The sequence below is a fragment of the Spea bombifrons genome, chromosome 3 (assembly GCF_027358695.1).
Source record: "Spea bombifrons isolate aSpeBom1 chromosome 3, aSpeBom1.2.pri, whole genome shotgun sequence".
Taxonomy (NCBI): Eukaryota; Metazoa; Chordata; class Amphibia; order Anura; family Pelobatidae; genus Spea; species Spea bombifrons.
The window spans coordinates 114,244,655-114,271,567 of NC_071089.1; the positions used below are offsets into that span (position 1 = coordinate 114,244,655).

The 26,913-nt window shown below is 45.1% G+C and overlaps 1 protein-coding gene across 1 annotated transcript in view; it reads left to right on the forward strand.

Annotated features, from left to right (window-relative positions):
• TNFRSF21 (TNF receptor superfamily member 21) overlaps window positions 1-18,559 on the forward strand; it is a 35,038-nt gene extending 16,479 nt beyond the window's left edge. The window contains exons 4-6 of the mRNA XM_053461293.1: window positions 5,930-6,195; window positions 17,022-17,238; window positions 18,015-18,559. Coding sequence (XP_053317268.1) covers window positions 5,930-6,195; window positions 17,022-17,238; window positions 18,015-18,244 — 713 coding nt within the window. The 3' untranslated portion in view covers window positions 18,245-18,559. The remainder of the gene's footprint in view (window positions 1-5,929; window positions 6,196-17,021; window positions 17,239-18,014) is intronic.
• Window positions 18,560-26,913: the final 8,354 nt, after the last annotated feature.

Consider the following 26,913-nt stretch of genomic DNA (forward strand, 5'->3'; position numbering starts at 1 on the left):
ATTCTATCTAGAGGTTAAAAATACTCGTCTCTCGACTCAGGGAACCCCCTGGGAACGATTTCCGGATATATATGCCTCGCTTTTCTCTAACCTGAGTTTTTAATATGACTGGTGCATCGTGCGTACCTCCCAAGTGTCCCTGGTTAGGAGGGGCAGTCCCTCCTTTTGGTGCCTTTCTCAAGATGTTGGCTGGGTGTGCAGGGTTCTGCCGCGCTGAAAGCCCCAGTAATGTGCATAGAAACAGCAGAAAATGGGTTTTCTAAATGAAATTCAGTAAATAAAATCCATTAGTCATCGTATAAGCGTCTTACGCGACTCGAGATAAATAAAACATGCATTTAAACTGCGGGAAATGTGCTTATAAATGATTTAATTATTATTTTTACTTAATACATCTATGCATAAAGAAAAGTTCCATGCTGGTTTGTTATACACACACTTAGTTGGATGAACTACCACTCCCATGACCCCTAGCCTATTGTGTTCGGACCAAAGCCAAATGATATTCTAGTTATGGAAGACCCTTTGAATGTATGGACAACAAAGCTCTGGGAAATAGTGGTTGCTAAATAAAGGATTTTATATCATAATTTAATTTTATTAATTTTATATTATTATTTTTAAATTATATTATTGTATTTTATTATTAATTTTTAATATTATTATTATTATTATTATTATTAAAAAATGTATAATAGATGTCTAATAGCAGAGGTTCATTCAGCCCGATAGTCGGTGCGCAGCAGGGCTTCCCTATTTTTGGAAAAGCCACGGCGATCCCGAACGAGTTTATTTGCCCCGAGACATCCTGCGATGATCTCAAAACACAACAAACTGTTTCAGAGAGATCTGGTTTAAAATTGACTATTTTTTACTGCTGTGAAGCTGAGGTTTGGGGCAAACGGTAGCAAAACTAGCAGTTTCGTGCCATTAAAGGGACACTCCAGCTGTGTGGTCCCTTTAAATTATGGGGGTCTGCAGAATCCCCCCCACAACCGTGTGCATGTTGAGAGCCGGGCCGTAGAAACATAAGATGGGCTTCTAATGTAGGTGTTTTTGATTAATGTGGGTTTAGTGAACCGGGCCTGCCGTGGCAGAGCTACTTTAATGGAGAAACACCGGTTAAGATTAATTTTATTCAAGAGCAGAGAAATGTTAAACCTAGAGGGTGACAGGCTTAGATGGAATGTCAGGAAGTTTTTATTTTACTGAGGGCAGTTGGTAAGTGGAACAGCCTCCCAGCAGAAGTGGCAGAGGGTAGTACAGTGAGGGTATATAAACATGCATGGGATAGGCATACGGCTCCTGAATCTAAGGCGAGACCAACGACTGAGTCTGAGTGTTTCCGGCAGACTGGCTGGGGCCGATCTGCCGCCCGTTCTGTTGCTTGGGTCTGTTGGTGTTGTGCGTCTGTACAGCTTGTTATACCCCAGTAACCACATCCTGAGAGCGTTCCCCGCCGGTACGTCCTCCGCGCCCTTTATCTATAAATCTCTTCCTGATCTTCTCCTCCGAGCTGCTCTTTGTTGTCATTTTATGTGAATTTTCTCATCTGAAAGTCGAGGCTTTGAATAAATCTTCGGGGAGCACAAAAAACCCTGTAATCTGAACTCATTCCACACGTAACACGCGTGTGTCTGTAATGTGTAGTATGTTCAGCTAATATATATATATATATAATATAGAAACCTTGAACCTGCCCGCCCTTCTCCCTATATAGTCGCCCATTTCTCCTGCTGTAAAGACTCGGCCCTTAATCAGTCGTTGGTCTCGTCTTAGATTCAGGAGCCGTATGCCCATCCCATGCATGTTTAATCCCCTCACTGTATTACCCTCTACCGCTTCTGCTGGGAGGCTGTTCCACTTATCCACCACCCTCTCAGTAAAGTAAAACTTCCTTCCATTACATTTAAGCCTCTGACCCTCTAGTTGTAGATGATGGCTTCTTCTTCCAACATTTCTTCTCCTTTGGAATATAATTCCGTCCTGTGCTTTAGTGAAATCTGGGATTTAACCAAGTGCGTTGTGTACCTTCATCGTCTGTTTATTTATTTATTTACTTACTAACGTTATTTCCCGAGAGGGGGTTTTATGTATTTTTTTGCCGCTCCGACACATGAAACCAATTATCATTCAGCTTTCAAAGCAGTAGAGCCGATGGCCGCGCAGGGACATACGGTGCGGGCGAGTTGTGAATTTGTCTCGCTCTGATAATCCGATGAGACGCTCGCTTACTCGTTACTTTGAGGGATCGCGAGGATACAAGCTGCGTATTTGGTAATCCTTCGGGGAAGACTTTGTTGGGGTTTTTTTATTATTATTATTTTTATAAAATTGTTTTTTTTTTTTTTTTTTTTACATTTTTATTTATTAATAATACATTTTTGGTGCCATCGTAAGAAGCTCTGACTCGTGGTCTGTCTGTCTGTCTGGCCGGCCGGCAGTTACGTGATGGTCAGGTCTGCTCTGGCCGCTCTCCGTGGTACTCGCGGGGAGTCCGTTTTTAACTCCAATAAAGAGAACATTGGCAAAAATACAAAAACTTTGATAAACTACAATGTAACAAAACCTGTTAAATAACCAACAGCCCGCATGTTATGTAACGGCTCGTAACCAGCAGCGTCTTCCGTGTCCTCGTTTGACCGCTTTGTTTTTGTCTCCGGGAGTTTTTGTTGCTGTGCCGGTCGGCCGCGCGAACCTCTGGAAAGCAGTCCAGATCTGATTACGTGAACGATTAGGAGGTCGGTTTTAATAGGTGGGCTTCAGGGCTTCATCGGGGGGGGGGGGTTCAGAGCTTTTGGTAGACCCCCAGCTACCGGCGAATGGCTCTTGTGCAATCATCGCTTTCTGTGTTTGGAGGAAGTGGTAGAATAATGTATCGTAATATAACTAAAAAGAGCAGCCTCCCAGCAGAAGTGGTAGAGGCTAACACAGCGAGGGGATTTAAGCATGCCTGGGATCAGCACATGGCTCCTGAATCTAAAACGAGACAAAAGACTGATTAAGGTCTGAAATGCTGGGAGGCTGTTCCATTTATCTACCACCCTGTCAGTAAACGTCGAGTAGCCCATAAATTGCTGCTACTTTTTCTGCGTGAATCGGGGTGGCGGATGCGTTCTGAAAGGGCGGGCGTTAAAGGCGCGTGAAATAGGATCTGGCATTTCCCCGGTGCCCGTATAGTGCATCTCAGGCTGTACCGCGTTGCGCTGTAACTGATTATTATGATTAAAAAGCTGCTTGCGATTTATGCCACCGGACAGCTACACACTTCCAGCAAAAAACAAAACATCAACCCCCGTGCTTTACTTATTTATCTCTCACATTGTGGTGCAGTTTCTACAGTCTGTGTTTATAAATATGACATCATTTTAAGTCAACGTTAACCCATCATGGACTCGAAGCTTTCGCATTCACTGAAGTATAATTGGGCGGGGGGGGTGCATTTATTTGACTTGCTGTCCGGTTATAATGATCGCCAAAGTAGGTCGCCTGTCGGCGGACGCTGGGGGGTTCGGCTCGGATGTAATAAATGCAGGTTTCGGGTTGAGTGGGTAGATGCAGCGTTTCATCGTTAATTCAGAGCACTGATAAGTAACGATCGCACCCTTCGTTTTGACGTTAGCGACGCCGGCCAGGAGATCTCATCTGCTTGTTAGAGAGAATATTATTTAGCTGTTAGTGTGTGTGTGTGGGGGGGGTATATGTGTAATGGGGGGGTTGTAATATTTATATAAATCCAGCAGTTCGCATTGTCTTGTGTATAGAGGGGTACGATATTCATCATTCCTTCTGTATACTTGTCATCCTCAAACATAGACTGGACAATGTGGACAAAAGTATTTGGACACCTGACCATTACATCAACAGGGGCTTTGATGACATCACATTCTAAATACATAGACATTCATATGTGGATGCCCCCCCCCTTTGCAGCTATAACGGCTTCTGCTCTTCTGGGAAGGATTTCTGCGAGATTTTGGGGAGTTTCTGTGGGAATTTTGGCCCGTTCATCCGGTAGAGTGTCTGTGAGGTCAGACACTGATGTTGGGAAGATGCCCCATTGAGCAAAGGGACACCAGGGGGGTCCTTATTGCCCAAGGGGGTCGATCTCCCACCCTATCCCTAGACCGCCTAGGCGGGTATAAGTCACTGGTTATAATAACTATTTCTCTGTATATCCGGTTTGTTCTGTATTAGATTATTAATCGTGCGCTGTATTGAATTGATGTCTATCTGTATGACGGGCTTCCTTGTGTGAAGGTCTGAGTCTCTTTGCTTGTGCCAGTGGCTACCAGACCAAGGATGTGGCCGCGTCAAAAAAAAAAAAAAACACCTGAGAACGGCTGATTAAGCTTAAACCGGCAGCGGCCTACTGGACATACTTACAGAACTGGAGAGAGGGAGACGTAAAATAAAAAAGTAACGTTTCATGTAAATATCTGGGAATTTCTCCTTAAAAAGTGTATTTCATGAATGTGCAGTGTTGGTTTGGTCAATAGGAGTCCAGGAGTATTTTATCCGTCTCTGTGAGGCCTCCATTTATCTTCTGGAATAATCTGCAACCCTGGAGATTCCAGTGACCCCAGAAACATAGAATGTGACAGCAGATCAGACCCGTTCCTCCATCTAGTCACCCGTTTTTCTTTGCCCTAGAGACTCAGCCCTTAATCGGTCATTTGTCTCGCCTTAGGTTCGGGGGCCGTGTGCCTGAATGTTTAAACCCATCCCCCCCCCCACTGATCCTTCGGAACAGTCATCAACCGAAGGTTCCAATGGGGTTTCTGTGGGACATCCAAGGCCGAGGGCGTGTTTGGGGTCTTTGGGGGGGATTTGTCCTTACATCTTTCTGTATAAGATGTCACACACACGTAGGTACCATTCCTGAAGGTGTAGGCTCTCGGCTGGGAGGCAGAACATGTATTATAAGACCGTCTACGTGCTTCACAGCAGGTAATTCTCAGGTTTTCCAGTTAATTTGTCTGCCATCGTGCTACCTTCTGGCTTACACACCTACGCCCAGCAGAAAGGTCCAGGCAGGTTCCTCTGTGCCCGAGATCATCCAGCTGTGCGTTATATGAAGGTTCTCGTCTGCACAGCTTGTTAAAGAAATCCTTCCGGAGACCATAAAAGATTTACAGCCGACTTTGATCTCGTTCTGTGCGGAAAGACCTTTTTTGTGTGTATTTTTATAATGAGAAGCTTCAATGAGGGAGCGAGCCCTGACAACTGGTTCCAGAGATGGTGACCTGGTAGAAACCATAAATAGAACACGAAACGTAATGTCCTCGGTGTGCTCGGCTTCACCGAGTTCTAATGTAAAATGGTTAATCTTGCATAAAGAACCATCTCTCGGTGTACTGTTGTATATTTTTTCTTTTTAATTTAAATTTTTTCCCCAATTTCCTATGTAGAGCTGCGGTCTGTGCTGTATTGTCAATAGACAGACATACGGACCGTACCAGCCTTCTTCTGTATTGAGATGCTGGGTCCTCCTTGTACTTAAGTGGCCCTGAATTTCCAACTGAATAACCATGTGCTGGGAGCGCTCCACCAAGACCCAACTAACGAAATAAACTCCAATTTTGAGTTGGGAGAAGAAAGCAAAAGCTTAAGGACACCACTTGAAGGCCCCACTCAGTATCGCTCTCCAGCTTTGCCCCGGTGTCTCCAGGTCAAAGCCTGCCTTCCCCGGAGCTCCTGGTCACTTTCTACTTTCACTGCTTTCTTCAGCAGCATTTGGCCACGCCCACTCCCCACCCACTAAAGTGCTAGCCCTGCCCCCATGTGTCTTGCCCTAACCCTAATGATTCATTACTCCTGAACCTATTTTCACTCCTAAAGAAACTGCTAGACTCGATCTAGCAAAATTATTTATATCATATTTTTTTAAGGAATACTCCTTCATAATTTATTTATTTTTCCTCCCCAGGCATTGACATCCTGAAGCTCGTGGCGGCCCAGGTCGGGAGCCAGTGGCAAGACATTTACCAGTTCCTGTGCAACGCGAACGACCATGAAGTGGCGGCGTTCTCCAACGGCTACGCTGCGGACCACGAGCGGGCCTACGCGGCTCTGCAGCACTGGACCGTCCGCGGCCCGGAAGCCACGCTCGCGAAACTCATCAGCGCTCTGCGCCAGCACCGGCGCAACGACGTTGTGGAGAAGATCCGAGGCCTCATGGAGGACACGGTGCAGGTATTTAAACATTTTATTTATTATCCGGACTCTGCAGAACCTCAAAGCTATCGCTTATTTCTATAGCACCAACAATTCCCGCAGCGCTTCCTACAGTCCCTACATTCGAAGGGTCAGACAGAACGCGAACCGATACGTTAGGGAGAGAGGGTCCTGATCACATCTATTAGATTAACCCCTTTCTGATTTCGTGACCTCCTGTGCCATCGGGAAAATAATGAGCTATAAAGTCTACTGTGACACAAGGGAGCGTCGCCCATTAAGTAGCATTAGGCTCCAGTGATTTTTTTATTTATTATTAATACGTTTTATTTTTTATTCACCTTTTTGTTTAAAAAAAAATAAAAAAAAAATCAACAAAACACAGCTTTACCGGTGGTCACGCGTGTGGCTCCTGCGAATCCTTAGACCAGCCCCGGGGTACATATATGACCTTATTCGTAATAAAACAAAATATATATATAATAATCTCAGAGGTTTTAGGACACGATGTTTTACGGCGGACGGACTGTTCTTGTACTGAGTGTCCTTCTTCTGTACTTTATTGTGGATTTTTTTCTTTAATGATCGAATAAATGCAACGAGATTATTTTTATCTTTAGATGTTTGAACGGCGTATCATGCAGTCTGTATGTTTAATAATACAATGAATACCGTACTTATACTAATTATTCAGATGTATAAAATGTAACAATCTATTTTATTTTTTTTATATATTTTGGTTTCTTTTACAGCAAGGCCAGGAATGTTGTGTTTTTTTATGTTTGGTAACGTTATGTTTTTTGTGCGTTCTTTTGGTGTTTGAACGGAAAAGTTCAGTTGGTCCCTTATGGATTCCATGTACCGTAGTCGGCATATTTAGAATTCAAGGTGATAACAGTGAAAATGTATTTTGTGTTCCTCAACGCAGACTGCAGGACCTCTTATATATCCCCCAAAAAAAAAAAAACTAGAATTCTGTATTTATAGAGCACTTATCAGGATGTGGAAAAAGCAAATGTATGGATCAAGTAATGAATTATATTTACCCAGGGCATACATAAAGTGCGCCGGTGGATCAGCCCCATCTAGTTGCCCCTTTTATTTCTGCTGTAAGGACTCGGACTTTATCGTTGGTCTCGTGTTTTGGTGCCATATGTCTTTCCCATGCACATTTACCACCACTTCTGCTGGGAGGCTGTTCTACCTATCTACTACCCTTCCTTACATTCCACTCTGATCCTCCAGTTTTACATCGTGGCCTCTTGTTCTAACAAATGCTGTGGAGGAGGGAGAGTGACCCGACGTAGCAGAGGCCACGGTACCCTGAGGGGCTGATGGGATCCGTTTATTGGTCATGATGAATGTGCATGCGCTGGCTGCTGCGGCGGGTTTGACCCTGGATCTGTTTAGCTTTCCTAGAAACTTTACTCGTATCTTCCTAGAACGCGGCTCAATGCCGTTCATCCTCCGAACCCGGCCGCTCCGGACTGCTAACTTCTCGGTAGGAGATAACGGCTCATCGTGTTTTGTTACAGTGTAACTGATCCCAGCAGAGAATGTTGTTTTTTTTTTGTTTTTTTTTTTTAGCAGAGATCCTGCTTTGTCGCCATGGCGATAACTCCTCCTAGAATTGATCCATACATAATGCTTGTAGGAACCACCGCTGCTTTGTTTAGCTGAAGCGTAAGCCTTTGTGTTCGCATGTCTGTAGTGTTTGCATTAAACAATTGGGTTGCCAGGGTTTTGAAGCATTAACCCACGATTTAATATAATGATGGATATATGTATGTGACTGGTATATCAAATCTCATCGTTGCTAAGATGATGGTGCATAAGTGGAACGGCCTCCCAGCAGAAGTGGTAGATGCTAATACAGTGAGGGAATTTAAGCATTCGTGGGATCGGTATAAGGCTTTTATGCCAGGTAAAACATACAGACTAAATGGGCAGAATAGGTCTTACCTGCTGTCAAATGTTTTTGTGAAGAAAAGGTTTTTTCCTCCCCTGATGCCCCTCTTTTCTAGGGGATTGGAATGTTTGCTGGGTATGAGAGTATTACAGGGTTCTACGGCCCTAAAAGCCCAGATAATGTGTGTTCAGACCTCAGATCCGTGGTATAGCTGACTAAGCCTAGGGGCCCATGCTCTACACTGTAGATAGTGTGTAGATAATGTGTGTGTGTGTGTGTATATAATGTATGGATGTTCTGTAGATGTGTTTATATATGTATATAAGTTCTGTGTATATGTGTATGAAGCGTATGTGTATATATGTATTTGTGTGTATTTATATATATATATATATACATTTATATACACTATCTACATAACGTATACTGTATATATACACACATATATTAGTGTATATATATATATGTTCTGTAGAAATACCATTGAAGGTTGCGGTGCTTTTGATATCTGTAGCCAGACTTGATTACATTTGCCCGGGGTAACATGGGGCATTACTGCCTTTGCCACAGAGTCTTTCATGCTGTGTTTGATTTATACGCCGTGACAGCTCCATTCCTTAGTCTGAGGCTCCGGTATCTGCTACGTTCTACATGCGCGTCGTGATACGTGATGGCAGCACATTGTGGTTTTTAGACCCTGTACCTCCCGGCCTTTCAGGGGTCCGGTGTTAGGATGTGGAATACAGCGCTAATACAGGAGGGGGTCCATGGAACGGCGTTGGCAAAGCCACCAGTTTGTCTTCTGGTCTCCTCTGCGGGATGTGCTGATGGAGGCTCCTCGCTCTCCTCTGAATAATTAATATGGCGTATTTGCTCTGCTCGTTCCGGTTACAATGTAATCCATCCTCCGGAGAATAATAGCCCCGGGCAGCCGTGCCCCGCGTTCCAGCTGCTTCCGCTAAAGCGGGTCGAGCGGCGCGTTCTGGTAAAGGGGCACATCCATGTCCTCGGACATCCAGCCGAAGAACGCGCATCTCGCACAAGCCAAGGAGCTGGAGGATGGGGAGAGAGGGCAAATGATGAGTCCCTCCAGGAGGAAAAGACCTTCATTGTAAAGGAGAGCCTCCTGTAATAATTCCAGCAGCGCCCTTTTCTCATACATGCTTTTCTCTTTTCCTCCTGTTTTGGGTATCTCTGGTTACAAATCTTTATTCTATCGGATTTCAGTAATATGTTCCTCGTGATAGATTAGAACTGGTAAATCATCCACTTCGAGGAGTTTATTTACTAAGTGGGAGTGTGCAGGGGAGCTGGAGTTTTAACTGCCCGACTTCACTATGCCTTTAGAAGGTGTCCTCCCCGGTGAGCATCTCCCGGAAGAAGGGTTCAGCTGGCCCTGCATAATGCATAGGTAAATTGGTGAGATGGAATCCATACGCTGGGGTTGACTTGTGTAAGAATGGGTATGGACACCGCTGACAGGCTGATGTCCAGGTCTAAGCCATGGTCGGGGAGCCAGTAGTGTAGGGTGCACCACGGAGTCGGGCTATCCGGGTTCAGGTAGCCAGGTGTTGAGAAACACACAGGTAGAGGACACCAATGGAGTCAGGAAGGCCATGGTCAGAAACTGGAGACTCGATAGAGGAATAGTAGCACCAAGAACACAGGGACGGGGATGCCAAATGGGCTATAACAATGACTGCTAGGATAGGGTACACAAAGCTCCCCCTATTCGGGGGCATGTGGCAGCGTTCAGGGTCAGGACTAGCCCCAATAAGCCTTTAATGAGCGAGGAGTCGGCATAACCTGGGCTGGGAGACTCCAGGCAAAGGTCCGAGAGGAGCCTCATGACCCGGCCAGGGAGTGAGGGAAAGGGGCAGGCGTTACAAGATAACGATCCCGAAACAATACAGCCGGCTATAAAATAATGATACGTCAAAGAAATAACCCTTCTCACCGGATATTCAGAGAGCCGGTGCTTTTATTCTACTAAATATGCATTGAATAAAAAGTAGAACCTTAGAACTAACTCAGGGGCCGAATCCTGCTCTCGGATTTGCACAGCAGAACTTCAGCGTTTGATTAAATTTGTCATTTTGGAATCTGTGTCCGAAATGTGAGCAAATCCGCCCCCCCCACCCCCGCTTTCTACAGGAAATAATAAACTTGTTTGTTTAGGGAAACCAGTTTCAGATATTTTTTTTTTGAATGCGTCCTTACGTCTGGAGTCGGTTACGGTCGGGATTGTAACCGTAACCCCAGCGTGGGCGGACCCTTGGAGTCCCCCGGCTTCTCCTAGGTCCGTATCTGTTTTGGATGTGTCCTGGATGTATGACTTCTTGAAGCGATGATTACGAGAGCGTCTGGAACAAAGTGTGGGCAGCTGGTTAGGAGAATTCGGCCTGGGAACACCTGCTTGCCCCAGCGAGCCGCCAGAATTCATGTGAAACTGAAGATAAGCTTTTTCCGCGGCTCTCGGAACCGCAGACGGGAGACGGAATGTTTACAAAGCGTGACATTTTAAAGGTTATTCCCAGCCGCATCACTAACTCTAGAAGTAGCCTAATATGTCCCATAATATTCCCATATTTCATAAGTATTTCCACTCACCTCCTTGTTTAATAAACATTTTATGAAGAGCTGCGACTGGACTACTTTGAGTCCAAGGCGGACAATAAGTAAACCCCACCATGGATTTTCCTGGTAAAAAAGCCTCCGAAGAGGTAGCCATTCCATAGCTGTCACCATTCCTGCTTTTGTTGGGACAGTTTTGCCGTTGACACCTGTCCTCTTGCTTTGTATCACCAGGTGCCCCAGCATCCATGGCTGGTGGAACCAGCATGGGTGGATGGTTGAGTTAGTTGATATCCCTACCAGCTTATCTTATGGTTCTAGAATATCACTTTCCCGTATGAAGACCACCAAGATAGTCTTTCTAGATACAGTAGTAGGTCATCAATGCGATGGCTGCTTTTCCATTTGAGATGTTGGGTGAGGGTAACAAGCCGAGTGACATTTTGCGTAAATCCAGCTATATCATGTTTTGTGAGAACTTAGATTTGTCATAAGAAACGAGGGACTGGCCGGTTTATTGATCCATTCTTCCCAGAAGGTCAAAATCGCTAACCTTGTCTCGTTTTTCTGTAGTAATTGTCTTTTTTGGGAACGTTCACAAAATGTTATCGATGTGTTTGAAGAAGCCGTTTTCTCCGATGGGTTCTGTGCCATTGGTGGTGCGCCCTAGAAGATATACACGGGGTACTGGCAGGCGCTGGGGTGGGCACGGGGTTTCCTGGTGTCCCTGTGAATAATGGAGCTCTGTATGGTAGGGGCTACCAGGATTAGGAGATGGGGACCACAACCAATCGACAGACTCAATGTGAAGGATTAAGCGTGATTTTGTTCATCATCCCTGGTCCAGTGACTAAATCCAGAAGTGGGTGCGGGGGATTTAAAATGAAGACCACGTGCGATTCAATATAACGAAGCAGAAAAACATTGATATTTTTCCTGTTATACTGTTCTTAAACTGTGCCTTTCTGTAGGTGATGGTTTACGGTTATATGTCCCCTTATATTACTTGAGGGTAACAAAAATATGACAATTTAAGGGTTCTCGTGATCTGATGTAGAGCTATCATGCACAAACACTTTTTTTTTAAGTATAATTTTTTTCTTCTCTTTCTTCTTTTTTTATGCATATAGAACCCCCAATTTTTCAATATATAATTACATTGCTTTGGTGGGGTGCTGGAGGTTTTCATTATATATATATATATCAATTATAAAAATACTAAGCAGTATTCCGCCCCCTCTCTTGGCACACATGGGGTTAATTTAAATATTGGGATGATTCCCCGCTTACTAGAACGTCTCATTATTTTTCTCCGTGTTCACGTTTTTGTCACGGCCGGCTTAGGTGTGGATGTTTTGGGTTCTCGACATCCCGGTGAAGTCAGCAGTATAAACATCGGTTCTCGGCAATAATATTATTGCGTCCACATTCCATGCTGATTGGTCAGCGGGGACCTTGAGAGTATTTTTTTTTTTTTTTGCGTGTGTTTTTTTCTGTTAATACGTTACGGAGACGCCGTACATAACCCTTTTTATCATCTTTAAATTCTTTAGTTGTTTGTTAGAATACACGGCCCGCGTTATCTCGATACGGCTGGTAACCGGATGTTAACGGATCCTCCTGTGACCCAGACGAATGCAAAGCACCGTTTGTATTCCAGCATCTAAAATTAGCAGATGTCTCATGCTGCTCTCTAGTCCTTACGAATTCGGAGAACATATTTGCATGCGCTCTATTTTGGCTGCTGAGGTTTATCCGTTGTACACATCACGGGGTCTTTCTTTGCCAAGTTAAACTAATAGATATGGTTTTGGGATCTTTGCCTCTTTGCATGCAGGGGATGGGGAACATGACGAAGATCTACGTGCCCCGTCGGGTATCTGTTCTCTGTGCCGTCTCGGTTCTGACACTGACACTGAGTGCGGGACGGGACATTTAATATCGTAGCTGTTAATCCCAGCCGTTTACTGGTCCGTTACGCGGAAGTCGAGTTTACGAGGCCTGGCAGCCCTGCCGTACCCGGGCCTTGCTCCATGATGCCGTTTGAGGGCAGATGGCGATCATTCCAGGTCATTGCAGCAAAGGTCATGTATGATGATGGAGTGGGAACATAAGATGGGTACATTGTTGGTCTGGTCTGTGGTGTGACTAGGAACACTTGGCTCACAGACTCCATATTGACTTCCACTTACCTAGGATGACCACAAGTTCCATGTTGGCCAGGAAGGTCACGGTGTCTCTCCCATACCCCAGGCGGTACAGTAACCCATTCAATCCTTCTTCATTCCATTCATTTGTTGGTCATTCTGTTCAAGGGCTGGGAACATCTATGGAGAAGATGAGGGCTTGGCGTAACGTTTCAGGAATACGTTCAAAGAGATCAAAGCTTCCACCTAAGTTTTGGTGCCATCTTCTCCTGTTTTAGGACCCGAGGTGACCTGTCTCCTGGAACGTGTCCAACGCTGTCCTGATTAATATACGGGACGTCTAAATAAAAATGGGGCGAGGATCTTCCGACGTCCTCTTCTTCGTGACGTATGGATCGGACCTGCAGAATCTTCCCCATATAATGAAATCAAGGAAACGTCTTGCGGCGGTGTGAGGGCGCGGAGGGACTCGGCGATTGTTTCACGTGGGGCGGGCGGTCAGCGCGTGTTTTTCTTAACGTTGAAAGATTAAATCCATTTACTAAAAATACATTTCTGTCTGCTTTTAATTAGTAGAATGTGATTTATTTTTAATCCGGTTTTATGAAGAAAGGCTCCCTTTTATTCCGTCTCTGTGGGCGGCTCTTCGCTTTGTAGGGTTACATGGGTCCCTTTTTGGTTTCCTCCGTGGTGACATACCTCCCAAGTATCCTGGCTTTCACAAGGCAGTCTCGGTTTTCAGGCATAGCTGCTTCGCTATCCTTGGCAGTGAAGGTCTGCATTGTAGCTCTCACATGGACGCCTTGGGCCCAAGTGTCCCTGTTTAGTAAGGACAGTCCCTCTTTCCTTCCCTGATACTGTGGTGTCACGGCGTTCTATGGCTCGTTTGAGCGGTTTACGCACGCGTTTGTATTACACGCCGGATTTAATGGTCGGCTGTAAAGGCATCTTCCGTGCTTCATGACTCTTTATAATCTCCTACGAGCGCCGCGGTCCTTCAATCATTCAGATAACGCGTCCCGTCGTTCACACTTTTAGTGCTGTGAATATAGCAGTTTTGTGGTGATGGAGAAGGTGTTGTTTAATGTGTCACGTTAATTGTGAGATTCTTTTAGGAAGTAAGTTCGCTTGTGTATTATGTGCCGTGATCAGCGCCAGACGGGGGATTACTAGGTGGCCCTGACGCTCGAATGAGATAAATGGAGCCGCGCATTTATGGTTTTTACGCCCAGGTATCATGCGGCCGCGAATGGGGCACTGACGGCTAGTGGCCCGCCGGTCATCTAACCAGTCCAGAGCCTGCATGTGACGTAATTGGGATAGTAACCAGGGGCAGAATCTCCACTTTCTCCACTTTTAACACCAAAGTGTCCCTGTTTAGAAGGCACTGTCCCTCTTTGGTAACCAAATAGTTGTTCCCTGATTCCCTCAGTGTATTACCCTCTACCACTTCGGTTGGGAGGCTGTTCCACTTATCTACCACTCTCTCAGTAAAGTAAAAACTTCCTTGCATCACATCTAAACCTCTGACCCTCCACTTTTAAAGCATGTCCAAATGAATCTGCGAGTAAAGAACTGGAATGTGCCGCGAAATCAACACAAAGTCTTGAATGTCAGACTTTTCTTAGTCTTGGGTTTTTCTTCGTTACTTTGTCATTAATATCCAACCAATCACCATAGCGGATCGTGTGTCATTGAGCCGCGTCTGAGGCCCCGGAAGACCGAAGCCGGGCGCCCGCGGGGTTTAAATCTCTCCCGATAACGAGAGTCCTTATTCAGCGGCCGGCGGGATATTTACTTCTTGTGTTTTGCGGGATGAAGGGCTCGGGGATTAAACGGGTCGCCGGTCACATGACTTGCTTTCTATAATGTGATCGTTCGGTGCTTGATGTAATTACACGTTCTGCTCCCAGTCGCATCCATCTGAGGGTTTAATGAAACGTCTTAATCTTGTTTTAATTCTCGTGTTAGCGGCGCGCTTGCTCTGTCGCACGGAAGCGCGGACCCCGAGACCGCTTGTCTGTCTCCTGGTCATCCGTCCCTCATCAAAGGACATACAGAATGGCGTTTACTAAATAAGATTGCAAAGGAACGAGAGATTCCATGCGGGAAGAAACCTTTTCCCTTAATCCTGTCTGAAAAATGGCCGAAAGAGACATTTCAGTGATTTATTTTTAACCTGTATTGGCCGGCCCTGTATAATGTATAGTTAAATCGGGGAGATTTCTCCTCGCCCATGTAATTCTGTCACTTCTTGCTGGAGAAACCTGCCGTAGTTGTCTCCTTCGTAACGGCTGGTGAGGTGAAGGGGTTAAAGCAAAACTCTCCCCTTAGTGAATAAAGCCCAGTCTCTAATCACCCCGCTAGCAGAGGCCACTAACGTTATTATTGAGCGTAATAAATGCATGCTCACGGTGTAGTGTATAGCTCGGGGAATGTATAATGTATAGCCCCCTTCGGCTGTGTTGTACGCACTGAAGGGGTTAACGATACGAGGCGTGTGCAGCGGGGCCGGCGGCGTGTCTTGCATGCGCTTGCTGTGTTGCATTAGTATGCGTGCCGTTCCTCCGGGCCCTCTCTGCATTGCCGGCGCACGCAGTGCGATGTCCTCTCCACCCATGCAGCAAAGTGTCTGCGCAGGAGCCGGCGGGGCCCGGTCTCTGCCGCACATGCATTACCTGCTCTCATCGCTTTATCGCTTGTTTTGGGGATTAGAATAAAACGGTCAGGTGGGAACACGGACATAAATCTAATGTGGGTATTATATATCCTGGTTCATCGGGGAGAAATAAATGGAGACACGGAGTCGGCGCAATCCCACTGCTGGCTTGTGGTGAATTGCTGCTGACTTTTGCTGTATGCATTTTGTTTGTATCTTTACGTTAGGAGCCTCCCTGATCTGTCACGGGCCCCTCATTGGCCCTCACGGCCTTCTACTTGGGACTGGGACCTGGCAGACTTTGGAGCCCGATGACCCCTTTCTAGGAATTGGGGACTAATGGGGGCCCCATTGCAAGCTTTAGGACCTAGTGGCTCCATTGTGATGGTGGGGCGAGGAGCGGGAGGGTGGGGTGGGTTGAGGATCGGGAGAGTGGGGGTGAGGAGCAGGAGGAAAGCACAGGGGCCTCTGTCCTTAAGTTTGTATTGGGCCCCATAATTCCTGATGGCAGACACCCCAGGGGACGTCTCCTAATAGCAGTCACCCCGTTCTCAGGACAAGCCGGGAATCACAAGCCGTCGGTGGGGGTCTCGGCAGGACTCGCCTGATTTCCCCTCTAATTTGTAGCTTTAATCTGTTAGTCAAGGGCGTTTAAATCAAATGTCTCAGGATGGCTGACATTTCACTTTTTATGCAGATGTAACGAGTAATCGCAGCTGTCGGGAAGCACTCCGTCGTCTCTGTAATGTACGGCTGAGATGGGGGGAGGACTAAGTCTCTGCTTTGCGTGCCAAATTGGCAATTGGATCATCTGCTCCAGCAGATCCCGGTGTTTGTGACGGAATGGGCGCTGCAGCTCTCTACCTGAGCTTTTCAATGCCGCCGGCAGGATCAGAGACTGCTTAGCAACCGGCTGCTAAGGATCAGTCCTCGTTTTTTGCTTGTTTTTACGAGCGCTCTGTATGCGTTAAACGGATCCGTCCTCTAAACCTCCCCGTACCCTGCAGCGTATTCCCCGCCAGTAATCTCTCAGGTCTCACCAGTGTCCCAAACCGTTCTAAATGTCAAAAATTATTATCCCCGTGTGCACAAAAATGGGGGTCTCACTAAACTATTCAAACAATACTTTAAACTCCTTCCGATCTCAATCTTCCCCAGCTCCCTGTACCTCCCTCGTCCTCCTCTCGCTCTCTTCTCGTTCTCCCCATCCCTTTTCCATCAATGCTTTTACCTTTTCTCTTTTCTCCATCATACGTCCTTCTCAGTCTCCTCCCCTCCTCTCGTATCAGATACTTACACCCCCTTTCAATACATACACAACGTATTATTATATTATATGTCGCCATCGCGTCTCACACACCCGACATCTCTTCTGTCCCCCAGCCCCATCTCCTCATCCTGTAATCCGTAGCCCTGATTGTTCTCCTTTTCTCGTACTCCTTCTCTTGGTTTTTGAAGGCAGCGTTGATGATCCTGCAATGTTCCTTGGTTGTTTTTTGGGTTGTTCTTCTAGTGTATTGTGTTCATGTCTTTTGTTTGTTTTGTTCTTTGATAGATTGAAAACGAGAAGCTGACTCTTCCTGTGAATGTTATCCAGCCGATTCCAGCCCAAGACCCTAAATCTCCAGAAACCACGACCCTAACTGTGGAACCATCTCCCATGGACAAGAGCAAGAGCTTCTTCGCTGATGAGTCGGAACCCCTGTTGCGTTGTGATTCTACATCGAGTGGATCCTCGGCTCTCAGCCGGACGGGCTCGTTCATAACCAAAGGTACAATGGCTTCCGTAAAAGCTGCTGTCCTTCCTCCACCTGTCAAGATTAACCAAATTTAGATTTTCTTTTTTTTTTTTCACCTGAAGGTCCTAAAAGTATTTTTTTTTATGTTGGCCCAGTAGATATCAACTTCAACGAAAGATGCCATTATCTCTTGGTCATTAATATCCATTAATTCGTTCGTTTTTCTGATCACTTATGGCAGCTTGTAGCCATAGAAACTGTCAAAGCTTCCTAAATGTTTCTATTGGCTGTCTCCTATAAATCGTGGATTTATTTTATTCACGTCAAGCAATGTCTGAAGCCTCGTTCTGGGTCAGCGGACAAAACATTGCGATCGACACGGACAATTCGTTTTAAATAGGGAAAAATGTGTTAGAATTCAATAAAATGGCATTCTGTATAAATCTTGATGGGATGTGACCGCTGGGCGGTAAAATAGACTCCTCTCTTTATTTTATTCTGATTATCTATACAGGTTTATATTCTATATATTGGAGCCGCCTTACGTCTGCTTATAGACGGCTTTCTCTGCCCCCCCATCACGGTAATCGGCGGTCACCCCAAGTTATTGAAACGTTTCTTTTAAGGGACAGCCTGGCATGGGTTGTAGTTGAAGGACATGGGCGAGGAGCCCACATTTTGTATATGGAAGGTCAGCCCCGATAAACTAAGCTTGCAGTGAGTCCGAGATGTGTTTGTTGACATCACGTTTTTCATCTTATTGTCATGGAAACTGACTTTTTGTTATTTTCTTTATATGTTTTGTGTAGAAAAGAAAGACACGGTGCTGCGCCAAGTTCGCCTGGACCCGTGTGACCTGCAGCCCATCTTTGATGACATGCTCCATATCTTGAGTCCCGAGGAGCTTCACGTCATCGAGAAGATCCCGCAGGCAGAAGACAAGCTGGACCGGCTGTTCGAGATCGCCGGAGTCAAGAGCCAGGAGGCCAGCCAAAAACTCATTGATTCCGTCTACAGCCATCTCCCCGACCTGCTGTAACGTAAAAAATATACAGGACTGCTTACCTGTCTACGACTCCGCAAGCAGGATCCCGACTGCTCCCCGCCAATCCTCTGTTACAGAGAAATCACGTCGTGCAGCCCCCCCTTCCTTCCTTTGTTTTCTTGTCATTTGGACATGGCGACCTTCGTCAGGACACTCGGCGGTTACACGTTCCATTAAACGCTGCGACTCTTTGCTTTACAGCTGTGGAAAGACTATTATCTGGAGCGGTTCTGTCTGGCACTCAAAGGGTTTACAAAATCAGGGTCGGTTTTTGTATTTTAGATGGCCTTAGACAAAAATTCAGCATTGCCCCCCAAAAAAAACAAACAGCATCATTAAAACAGGTGACTTTTTTTTCTTTTGTCGCTTGTTCTAAATGCATTCTTGTTGTGGTTGATACATTTAAAAAATGATTGGTTTTAAATAATTGTTTTGTTTCTGACATCACGGTTATTCGCTTCATACATACGCTACCGTTCAAAAGTTTGGGGTCACTCAGGAAACCAGGACATTTCTGGCTATAACATAATTGCAAAAAGGTCCATCAATCAGCCTTTTAAACTTAAACTTAGATCAGCGAACTCAACGTGCCATCGAAACACAGGAGTGATGGGAGTGATAGAGGAGTGATGGGAGTGATAAAGTCAGCCGTTTCCAGCTACAATAGTCATTTACAACATTAACCCCGTCTGCGCTGTAGTTCTCATCGTGTCATGTTACTTTAATGGACGAAATATGTTTTTCTTTCAAAGACGAGGAAAATGTGACCCCAGACGTTTGAACGGTAGTGTACATAGTGCTGTATCTGGCTGAACGAAGCTTAGGTCTGACCAGGGGCTGACCTGAGACTCTGAGACCCTGTCCGCTACGGTGGGCATCAGGCGATGACGTCATATCTTCATACGTCACCAGGTCTTACCACAGCATACATATATATATATCACACACACACACTAATATATATATATCATACACACACACACTATCCGAGAAGAAATGACTCCGACCATCTGCCTTGTTACATAAGTATGTAATTTTAAAAGTTTTCGGTTTCTTTCTTTTTTTCTATTAACCCATAAGTGTTCATTAACAAGTGCAGAACCTACTGCAAATAAACCTGCTTTCAGCCAGTCATTTTAGATGGGTTTTAATATCTTTTATTTTTTTTTGTATTTTTTTTTTCCTTTTCTTGCACAACCAACATTCCATTAAGTTCGTCTTAAATCTAAATGATTCTTCCGCACAGAGTCTACCTGTATCTTCCTAAACATTTTAAAGTAGAAAAGCCCGGGGGCCGATGCTCGTCACCTTATAATTCAGGGGATATTTCTAACCCTTTGAGTGCCGTAAGAATGAAAATGATGATGGGGGGTGCATACCGCATCATCAGACGCTTGTGCAGCAAGATGGAAGAACTTTGCCTTCAATCCAAAGGCAATCAAACTGGGCATTGATTCTAATTACAGTTAACCCATTGAGTGCCATTATCCTTGCTTCTGCTTAACCCCTTGGAGAGCTAGATGGCTGTGAAATAATTCTGGAATTCTCAGTTGCTTCTGTTGCTGTCAAAGGGACCTTTAACAAGTTCTATGCCTTTTTTTCTTTTGTTTAATATGTTACGGATATAGATATTTGTTTAGTTTTTCTTGGAAAGGTCTTATTTTTATTATTTTTTTGTACATTTTTTTTGTTCATGTTGCAGAATCGAGCATCAATAATATTTCTTTCTCAGGACGGTGAATATGCACCATTACCCCCCCCCCCCCGCTTCTTCTTTTCGACTCTATTTCTGAGTCTGCATTTGGAACATCGAGGTGATGGTTATGAACATATGCCGTTTGCAAAAATGGTTCAGTGTTTTGCCCCAGGACACTAGTTTACCATTCGTTGCATCATAAAGGACAAATTGCACTTCGAAGATAAGAATGGGGCGCAAGAAGGTCTAAGCCAATCGGAAACTAGTATATCCGTTCTCAACATTCATTGGCTAATTGTAGTTAAGCGACTGGAAAGGAAACTCTGATCTCTGGAAGACATTCTCGTAAAGAAGAAAAATATTGAAAAAGCTGCTTTAAAAATAAGACTTTGATCAATTTAAGCATTTAATATGTTTTATTCTCTGCGGCCTGGCGGTAGATTGTACACTGTATTGCCAGGGAACTGCGGTTTCTATAGTGACTAACAGTCTTATTGCCAGGAATTAAGAATTTTCTTTCTTGTTTTACACTTTTAAGACGTTACCATTTGTTCGGTCGGTGGCCCCCGCCATATTTCACCTTGAGTAACCTGTTACAGGAATTCTTTCAGACTTTAAGCAAAGTGAAAATCCAAAAAAAATTTAAAAAATTCTGTTCTTTGTAGAAAGTCTGAAACCTATTTGAAATTCTGGTGCTTTTATTATGTGCTTCAAAAATTCTGACCAGAATAAAAAAAAAAAAATTGCCTTCGATATACTAATTTATTAATAAATAGGCGTTTGTTACGGAAAAATGTATTCAGGTCACCAATGGATACTTCGATGTATGTATGTAACGTTATGAATATACAATCAAGACATGTTAAGAACTGCAAGTTTAAAAAAAAATGTTTTGTAAGAAAATAATAATAAAAAAAACCTATTTATATATCAAGGTTTTGTATCTTCATTATACGTAAATAGGAACATACTGTGTGTTGGGAGATCGGCCCCATCTAGTCGCCCGTTTCTCCTGCCGTAAAGACTCAGACCTTGGTCGTTGGTCGTTGGTCTCATCTTAGATTCAGGAGCCGTATGCCTAACCCATGCATGTTTAAATCCCCTCACTGTATTACCCTCTACCACTTCTGCTGGGTTGCTCTTCCACTTATCTACCACCTGGTGAAGATTAAGGAATTTATGACCTGGCCCATCTTTAAATTGGGTCCCTGGTCGAACGTCTTCTGGTCAACCCATTTCCGCTCTCGAATGGTTTGCAAGCTCTGTAGGGATCTCCTTGCCTGAAAGGGACTGATAAATAATGTATCCGGAATAGGATTAGATCCTCCTGGTCATAAACATGCGCGGCTGCAGCAGTCATCACGGCGAGGTTTCCAGGACCTCCTCCTCATGGATGCCGTATGTCTCACCTCTTCGGGTTGTCGAATTAGATGTGCACCGATATATAATCCGTTCTTACATTTAAGTGATCAAAATCCCATCTATGCCTTTGGATCTATTCACTAAAGGGACAGTTGACTGGAGAGTTGGGGTCTCATCTATGACTTCATTATACATTACGAAGGTCCAAGCCCTGTGAGCTTCTGCTGCAGGATGAACTTGGCCGGCCCTGTATAATGTATGGTTAAGCCAGTGCGGCTTCTATGTCTCCTCACCCATTGAACTGTACATTATACAGGGCCAGCTCGGCCCTTCTAGCAGGAGACACCTGCCAGACCCCAACTCCCCCTTTAGCAGATAAATCCCCTTCTCCTCCCCCTCTGTCCTCTGCTTTGGGGGACGATGCTCCTCGTTACTTTTATCCTAGTAACTTTTCTCTGTTTAGGATATTGTGGGCGCTCCGGTAACGTTTGTCTAATAAACCCAGACCTCCTCTTACTACCTTGTTCCAGAATACTAGTATATACTATATACCATTATCTATACATATACTACTTCAATCCATTAAAGTTACGCGTTGGGGGTTTGTGCTTCTCCCTCGGCTTGTGGGTGTCGAAGCCCCGGTTGGGAATAGGATACCCGCCGGGCTTGACTGTGGTTGTAGCGGATAATCTGGGTATAAGTGATTACAGAGTATTCTCTGCGCTGTGTTAATTAAGGCTGTGTTTATCCTCCGCCTGCGCCTGGCATCGGTTAAGCCGCACTTTGGGAATTATTCATTCATCACAAGGGCAACGGAGCCTGCAAGCTTCCTGATCCAAATTCTGAAATTCCCTGCCGGGGGGGGGGGGACAACACAATGACGTATTTTAGAGGTAAAGACGTAAGAAATCCTAACAATCAGTAAATAGTTAAAGGGACACTCCAGCCGTCACGTGCAGTTTAATGCATGGTGGGGTCTCTTTTAACTTTGCATGGTCTCTCACTTGCCCCTTTCGCCCCCCCTCCAGCGCTGGCTTGTTGGTCGATAACGATTGGTTGCTTCAAGCAGCCAATCGGTTGGTGAAAATCATCAGACCACAGATGAGGTTGCGGAGCTGCAGCTTCTCCCTATGGTAAATGTTTTGTTTTTCTGTTTACTTTTAACCCCTTAACGACAAAGCCCGTACATGTATGGGCTCAAAATGCATTGTTTTCAATGAATTTAGGGACCGCCCATTGTCCTTAAGGGGTTAAAGAATGCATTATAGAGCGCAAAGCACTTTAATGTGCATTTACAGTTTACTTTTAATGGAAGAAGATCTGCTGTGAGCTATCAGCAAATGCATTTCGTCGCCCCGCGCGGCTCTCGTGGAAAGCACCGGGCAGTCTCACGGATTTAAATTGCTCTCGGAATCAGGCGCTCGGGAACACTGAGTTCCTGTTGCTTTCGTTGCTGTATTTATATAATTAGACTCCGTTACCGGGATGAGTGATCTGCAGTTACGTGATAAGATATGACCCCGAGTGTCGTGTTCCAACTGCTTCATCTTTGTCTGCTCCTGGCTCCCTCCAGCAGTGGAAGAACTTGCTATAGGTTACCATCTGGACCTTCTGGGACCTTCTCACCCACATAACGCCCAATATTTTGGAAGAGAGGGTCGGGTCTGGAGTGGAGGTCTTCCATTGATCAGAGGATCTACTCAACTGGTCTATTAACCCCCTGCCTGCAGAAGCGGGACGATGGGGCAGCTACCTGGGCCAAGGGGCAGTCTGTTCTGTGATGCTGACCCCATGCTGTCTCTGTCCGCACTCTTCTGGGGACAAGGAGATGTCTAGAACATAATGCTCTACTTAGACTGCCGCAGGAGAAGAAACCAAGTCAGTGGTCTCGTGCAGCGTGTTCACTGGGACCCTTAAAATACATACAGGGCCGGCCCTACAATGGAGCCGACTGGGGCAATTGCCCCAGGCGGCACTTTAGAAGGGGCGGCACTTTGCCGCCCCAAGCGCTTTTTTTTTGTTTTTGTTTTTGTTTTGTTTTTTAAGCGGAGGAGAGAGAGGGGCGCCGAGTGGTTTTCGCTTACCCGCTCGGCTCCCCTCTCTCTCTCTCTCTCCTCTGCGGCGAGTCTCCCTGTTCGGTCCCGGTGCCGGCTTGTAATGCAGAGCGCCGGAAGTGACGTCAATTTCCGGCGCTCAGCATTACAAGCCGGCACCGTGGCAGAGCAGGGAGACTCGCCACAGGACTGTTTAAAGGTAAGTACCGGGGGGGGGTGTAGGGTAGATAATGGCGTCGGCGAAGTTTAAACTTCGCCCCAGGCGGCATTAAGTCTTGGGCCGGCCCTGAATACATACCTTGTGTAAGCCCACCGCCATGGTAGCCATTAGTGATAGCATTGTTATTTTAATAACCTATTAAGATTTTAATGAATCCTTAACTGAGTCACCTACTTTCAAGCAGGATTTCCGCTCTGTTATACCTGTAAGATTTTACCCAGACATCTAGCCGTGAACATAATGTTGGAATTGCTGGTTCTGATTCTGTCTGGAAGAATCTTTCGGGTTTTGGTCCCTTTTCTGAACATGAAACAGTTAATAATATTCAGAACCTTTATACATTAGTGCCCCAAATCTTTTGCCCCCACTGGCAAATTAAACATAATTTAGGACTTTCATGAAACCGTCTCCAGCCCAAATGGAATCTTTTAGCGATCCGGAAGTCGCCGTGAAGTATTGGGGCAAACGTTTAAAAACTTTGTCTGTTTCTGGAGATGAGACGTGCCCTTAAACTCCACGCCACCGGCCAAAGAATGACTTCCCGATGTGATACGACGAGCCAGCGCTTTACAAGCTTTCAGGGAAACGGCGTTTCTGCAGAGTAATTCACTTACGTGCTTGGCAAGGAACGGCGACTGTTTTGCTGTCCGGTATGGATCTGTGGAACGTTAGAACAACTGCTTTATTTCATCAGAATACAAATGATTTTCTGATTGAATTGGAACGTTCTCTGTAGTGTCTTCGTATCCCTCCTCTGCTGCTTGCCCTGGCATTTCATTAGTACCGCCAAGCAAGATCAGATTTAATTATATACTCTCTCTCTCTCTCTCTCTCTATATATATATATATACTGTATACATAATAGTTAAACATGTCAAAAAATTATTTCAAGTTGCTCAAAGGAGAACACAGGAGAGCCCGTAAAGGAACACTGACATGTTACATTACATTACAATTATTTAAATAGCGCCATCAGACTCCGTAGCTCTGTTACAATCAGTAAAATCATTTTAAGTCACACAGAGTAAGAAACTGGTAGGAGAGGAGAAGCGGGCGCTGCTCTGTGAGCTTACAATCTAGTCGGTGGCGGAGGGGGAGGTGAAGCAGTAGGGGAGGGCGGCTTGGATGGGGATGAGTGGATCGAGTCAGGATGAGCTGTAGAGGTTGGTTGTTGGACGTTCTGATGGCTTGATTTAGGATGCTGGCTGAGAGTGTTAGGAGGAAAGGCTCGACGCTTCTTGATATCTTTCTTATCACTGTTTTCTTTTATTTGAGTGTACTTTCCTTTATGTCTCAGTGTGGTGGTCCTTTACCATTCCTTTATCAGAGGTTAGCTGGGCTCAACACCTCTGCTTTTGTGATGACAGCATCTATATCCATTTCCGAAGCCATCATCAACAACCGATCATCAACAGCCAGCAACCTGAGCAGCAGCACATTGGGGGTCCTGACCACCCAAGGGGGCGATCTGCCCCCCATTTTTGCAGCAGCTGCCGCCCAGGATACGTCACTGACCGCCACCTGATAAAGGTTTTCCCACAGAACCTGGAAGTCATGACGAGTTCCACCCATAGCTGATACTTCATAACTATGAGTTGTGAACAGAAAAATGTTCCAAATATTTATTGTTTTCAGACAGACTCAAAGCTGGACCATGATTCCCCTCGGCAGACCTGCTAATTAGCCCCTATCCCCCGTGCTTGTATCGTTATACACTAATTAACAGGGTAGGTGGGCTGCAGCGTGTATGTCCCGTCCAATATTACTTGAGGGGGCCTCACTTTACTACGGATTTCGGCCAGTAGCCCTGGGTACCTTATGTAACGAGCTGAAGAAGGACAGCGGTGACAGCCCATCAATGTATTGGATATGACTGAGAAGAACTATCATTGTTACGATATATTATCTATAGGGAGAAAATGAGTCCGGGAGGAATAAACGCAATTTGAACGCTCGAAAAGAGCTAAAATTCTGAATTCAATCAGTTTTGGTTTAATAACATCAGTAAGAAATACAGAATAAAGTACTTGTAAATCTGTTGTGTAAATCTTGTCTGCTTAAAGATTCTGTTGGCTTTTGCAGAGAGAAGCCCCGTCTGGCCAAATTATGTCTGTCGGTCAGGATTTTGGGTCCTTTCAAGCATCCACGCAGACGCTGTTTTTCGGGTGATGTTAACGCTTCAGCATACAGAGACATTTTGGACAACTTCCAACTTTATGGGAACAGTTTGGGGAAGACCCTTTTCTATTCCAGCATGACTGTCCCAGCGCACAAGTCCATAAAGACACGGTTGGATGACCTTGGGGTGGAAGAACTTGACCGGCCGCACAGAGCCCTGACCTCAACCCCATCAAACACCTTTGGAATGAACCGGAACGGAGATTGCGAGCCGGGCGTCTCGTCCAACATCAGTGTCTGACCTCACAAACGCTCTACTGGATGAACGGGGAGAAAATTCCCACAGAAACTCCCCAAAATCTTACGGAAATCCTTCCCAGAAGAGCGGAAGCCGTTATAGCTGCAAAGGGGGGACCAACTACATATTAATGTCTATGGATTTGTAATGGGATGTCCAACAAGCTCATATAGACGTGATGGTCAGGTGTCACATGCTTTTGGTCATATAATGGCAGTTGGGTTTAGATGGGCTATTGATGGATTAGTATTTGAAGAGTCACTCCTTTAGAAAACTCCCAGCTTTGCTTCTAAACCAACTTGAAGAGGACTTGCGCCATTATATGACATAGTTTCTGGATTATTGAATTATTTCTTGCGGTTCTTCATTCAGAACATGGATTCCTGGTAAATGCTCGTAGAAATACAAACATTCCTGAATAATCCAGCCTAGCCCAACGCCAACATCCTTCGTCATAACTGGTGTGGGGGGGGGCACACATTTATCATGCGTTCACCTACTTTATTCCGGCTATTACACAATGTTACAAATACAAGAGCCTTTTTGTTTAACGCTTCGAACTAATTTACATTCTAACAATACATTTCACAGTCCGCGATGTGCGGCACATGACTATAGTAACAATTGGCCCATTACCATGAAATACTTTGTAGCCAATTCAATGAACAACTGTACGGGTTGTTCCATTTGAAAGACTTTTCAGGATTATAGGAAGAAATTATTCTGCGTCATGGAGACAAAGCCATAATGAATTTTCAGTCGATGTGGGTGTTTGGATGAACATGTTACAGTTATACATTTTCTGATAAAACATTACTTTTATTAGCCTGCACCTAATAAACCCAAGAATACAATGAAGTTTAGAAAAAAAATCTAAGAATTTGCCCAAAATGTGATTTGAAAGCAAAGGAATAA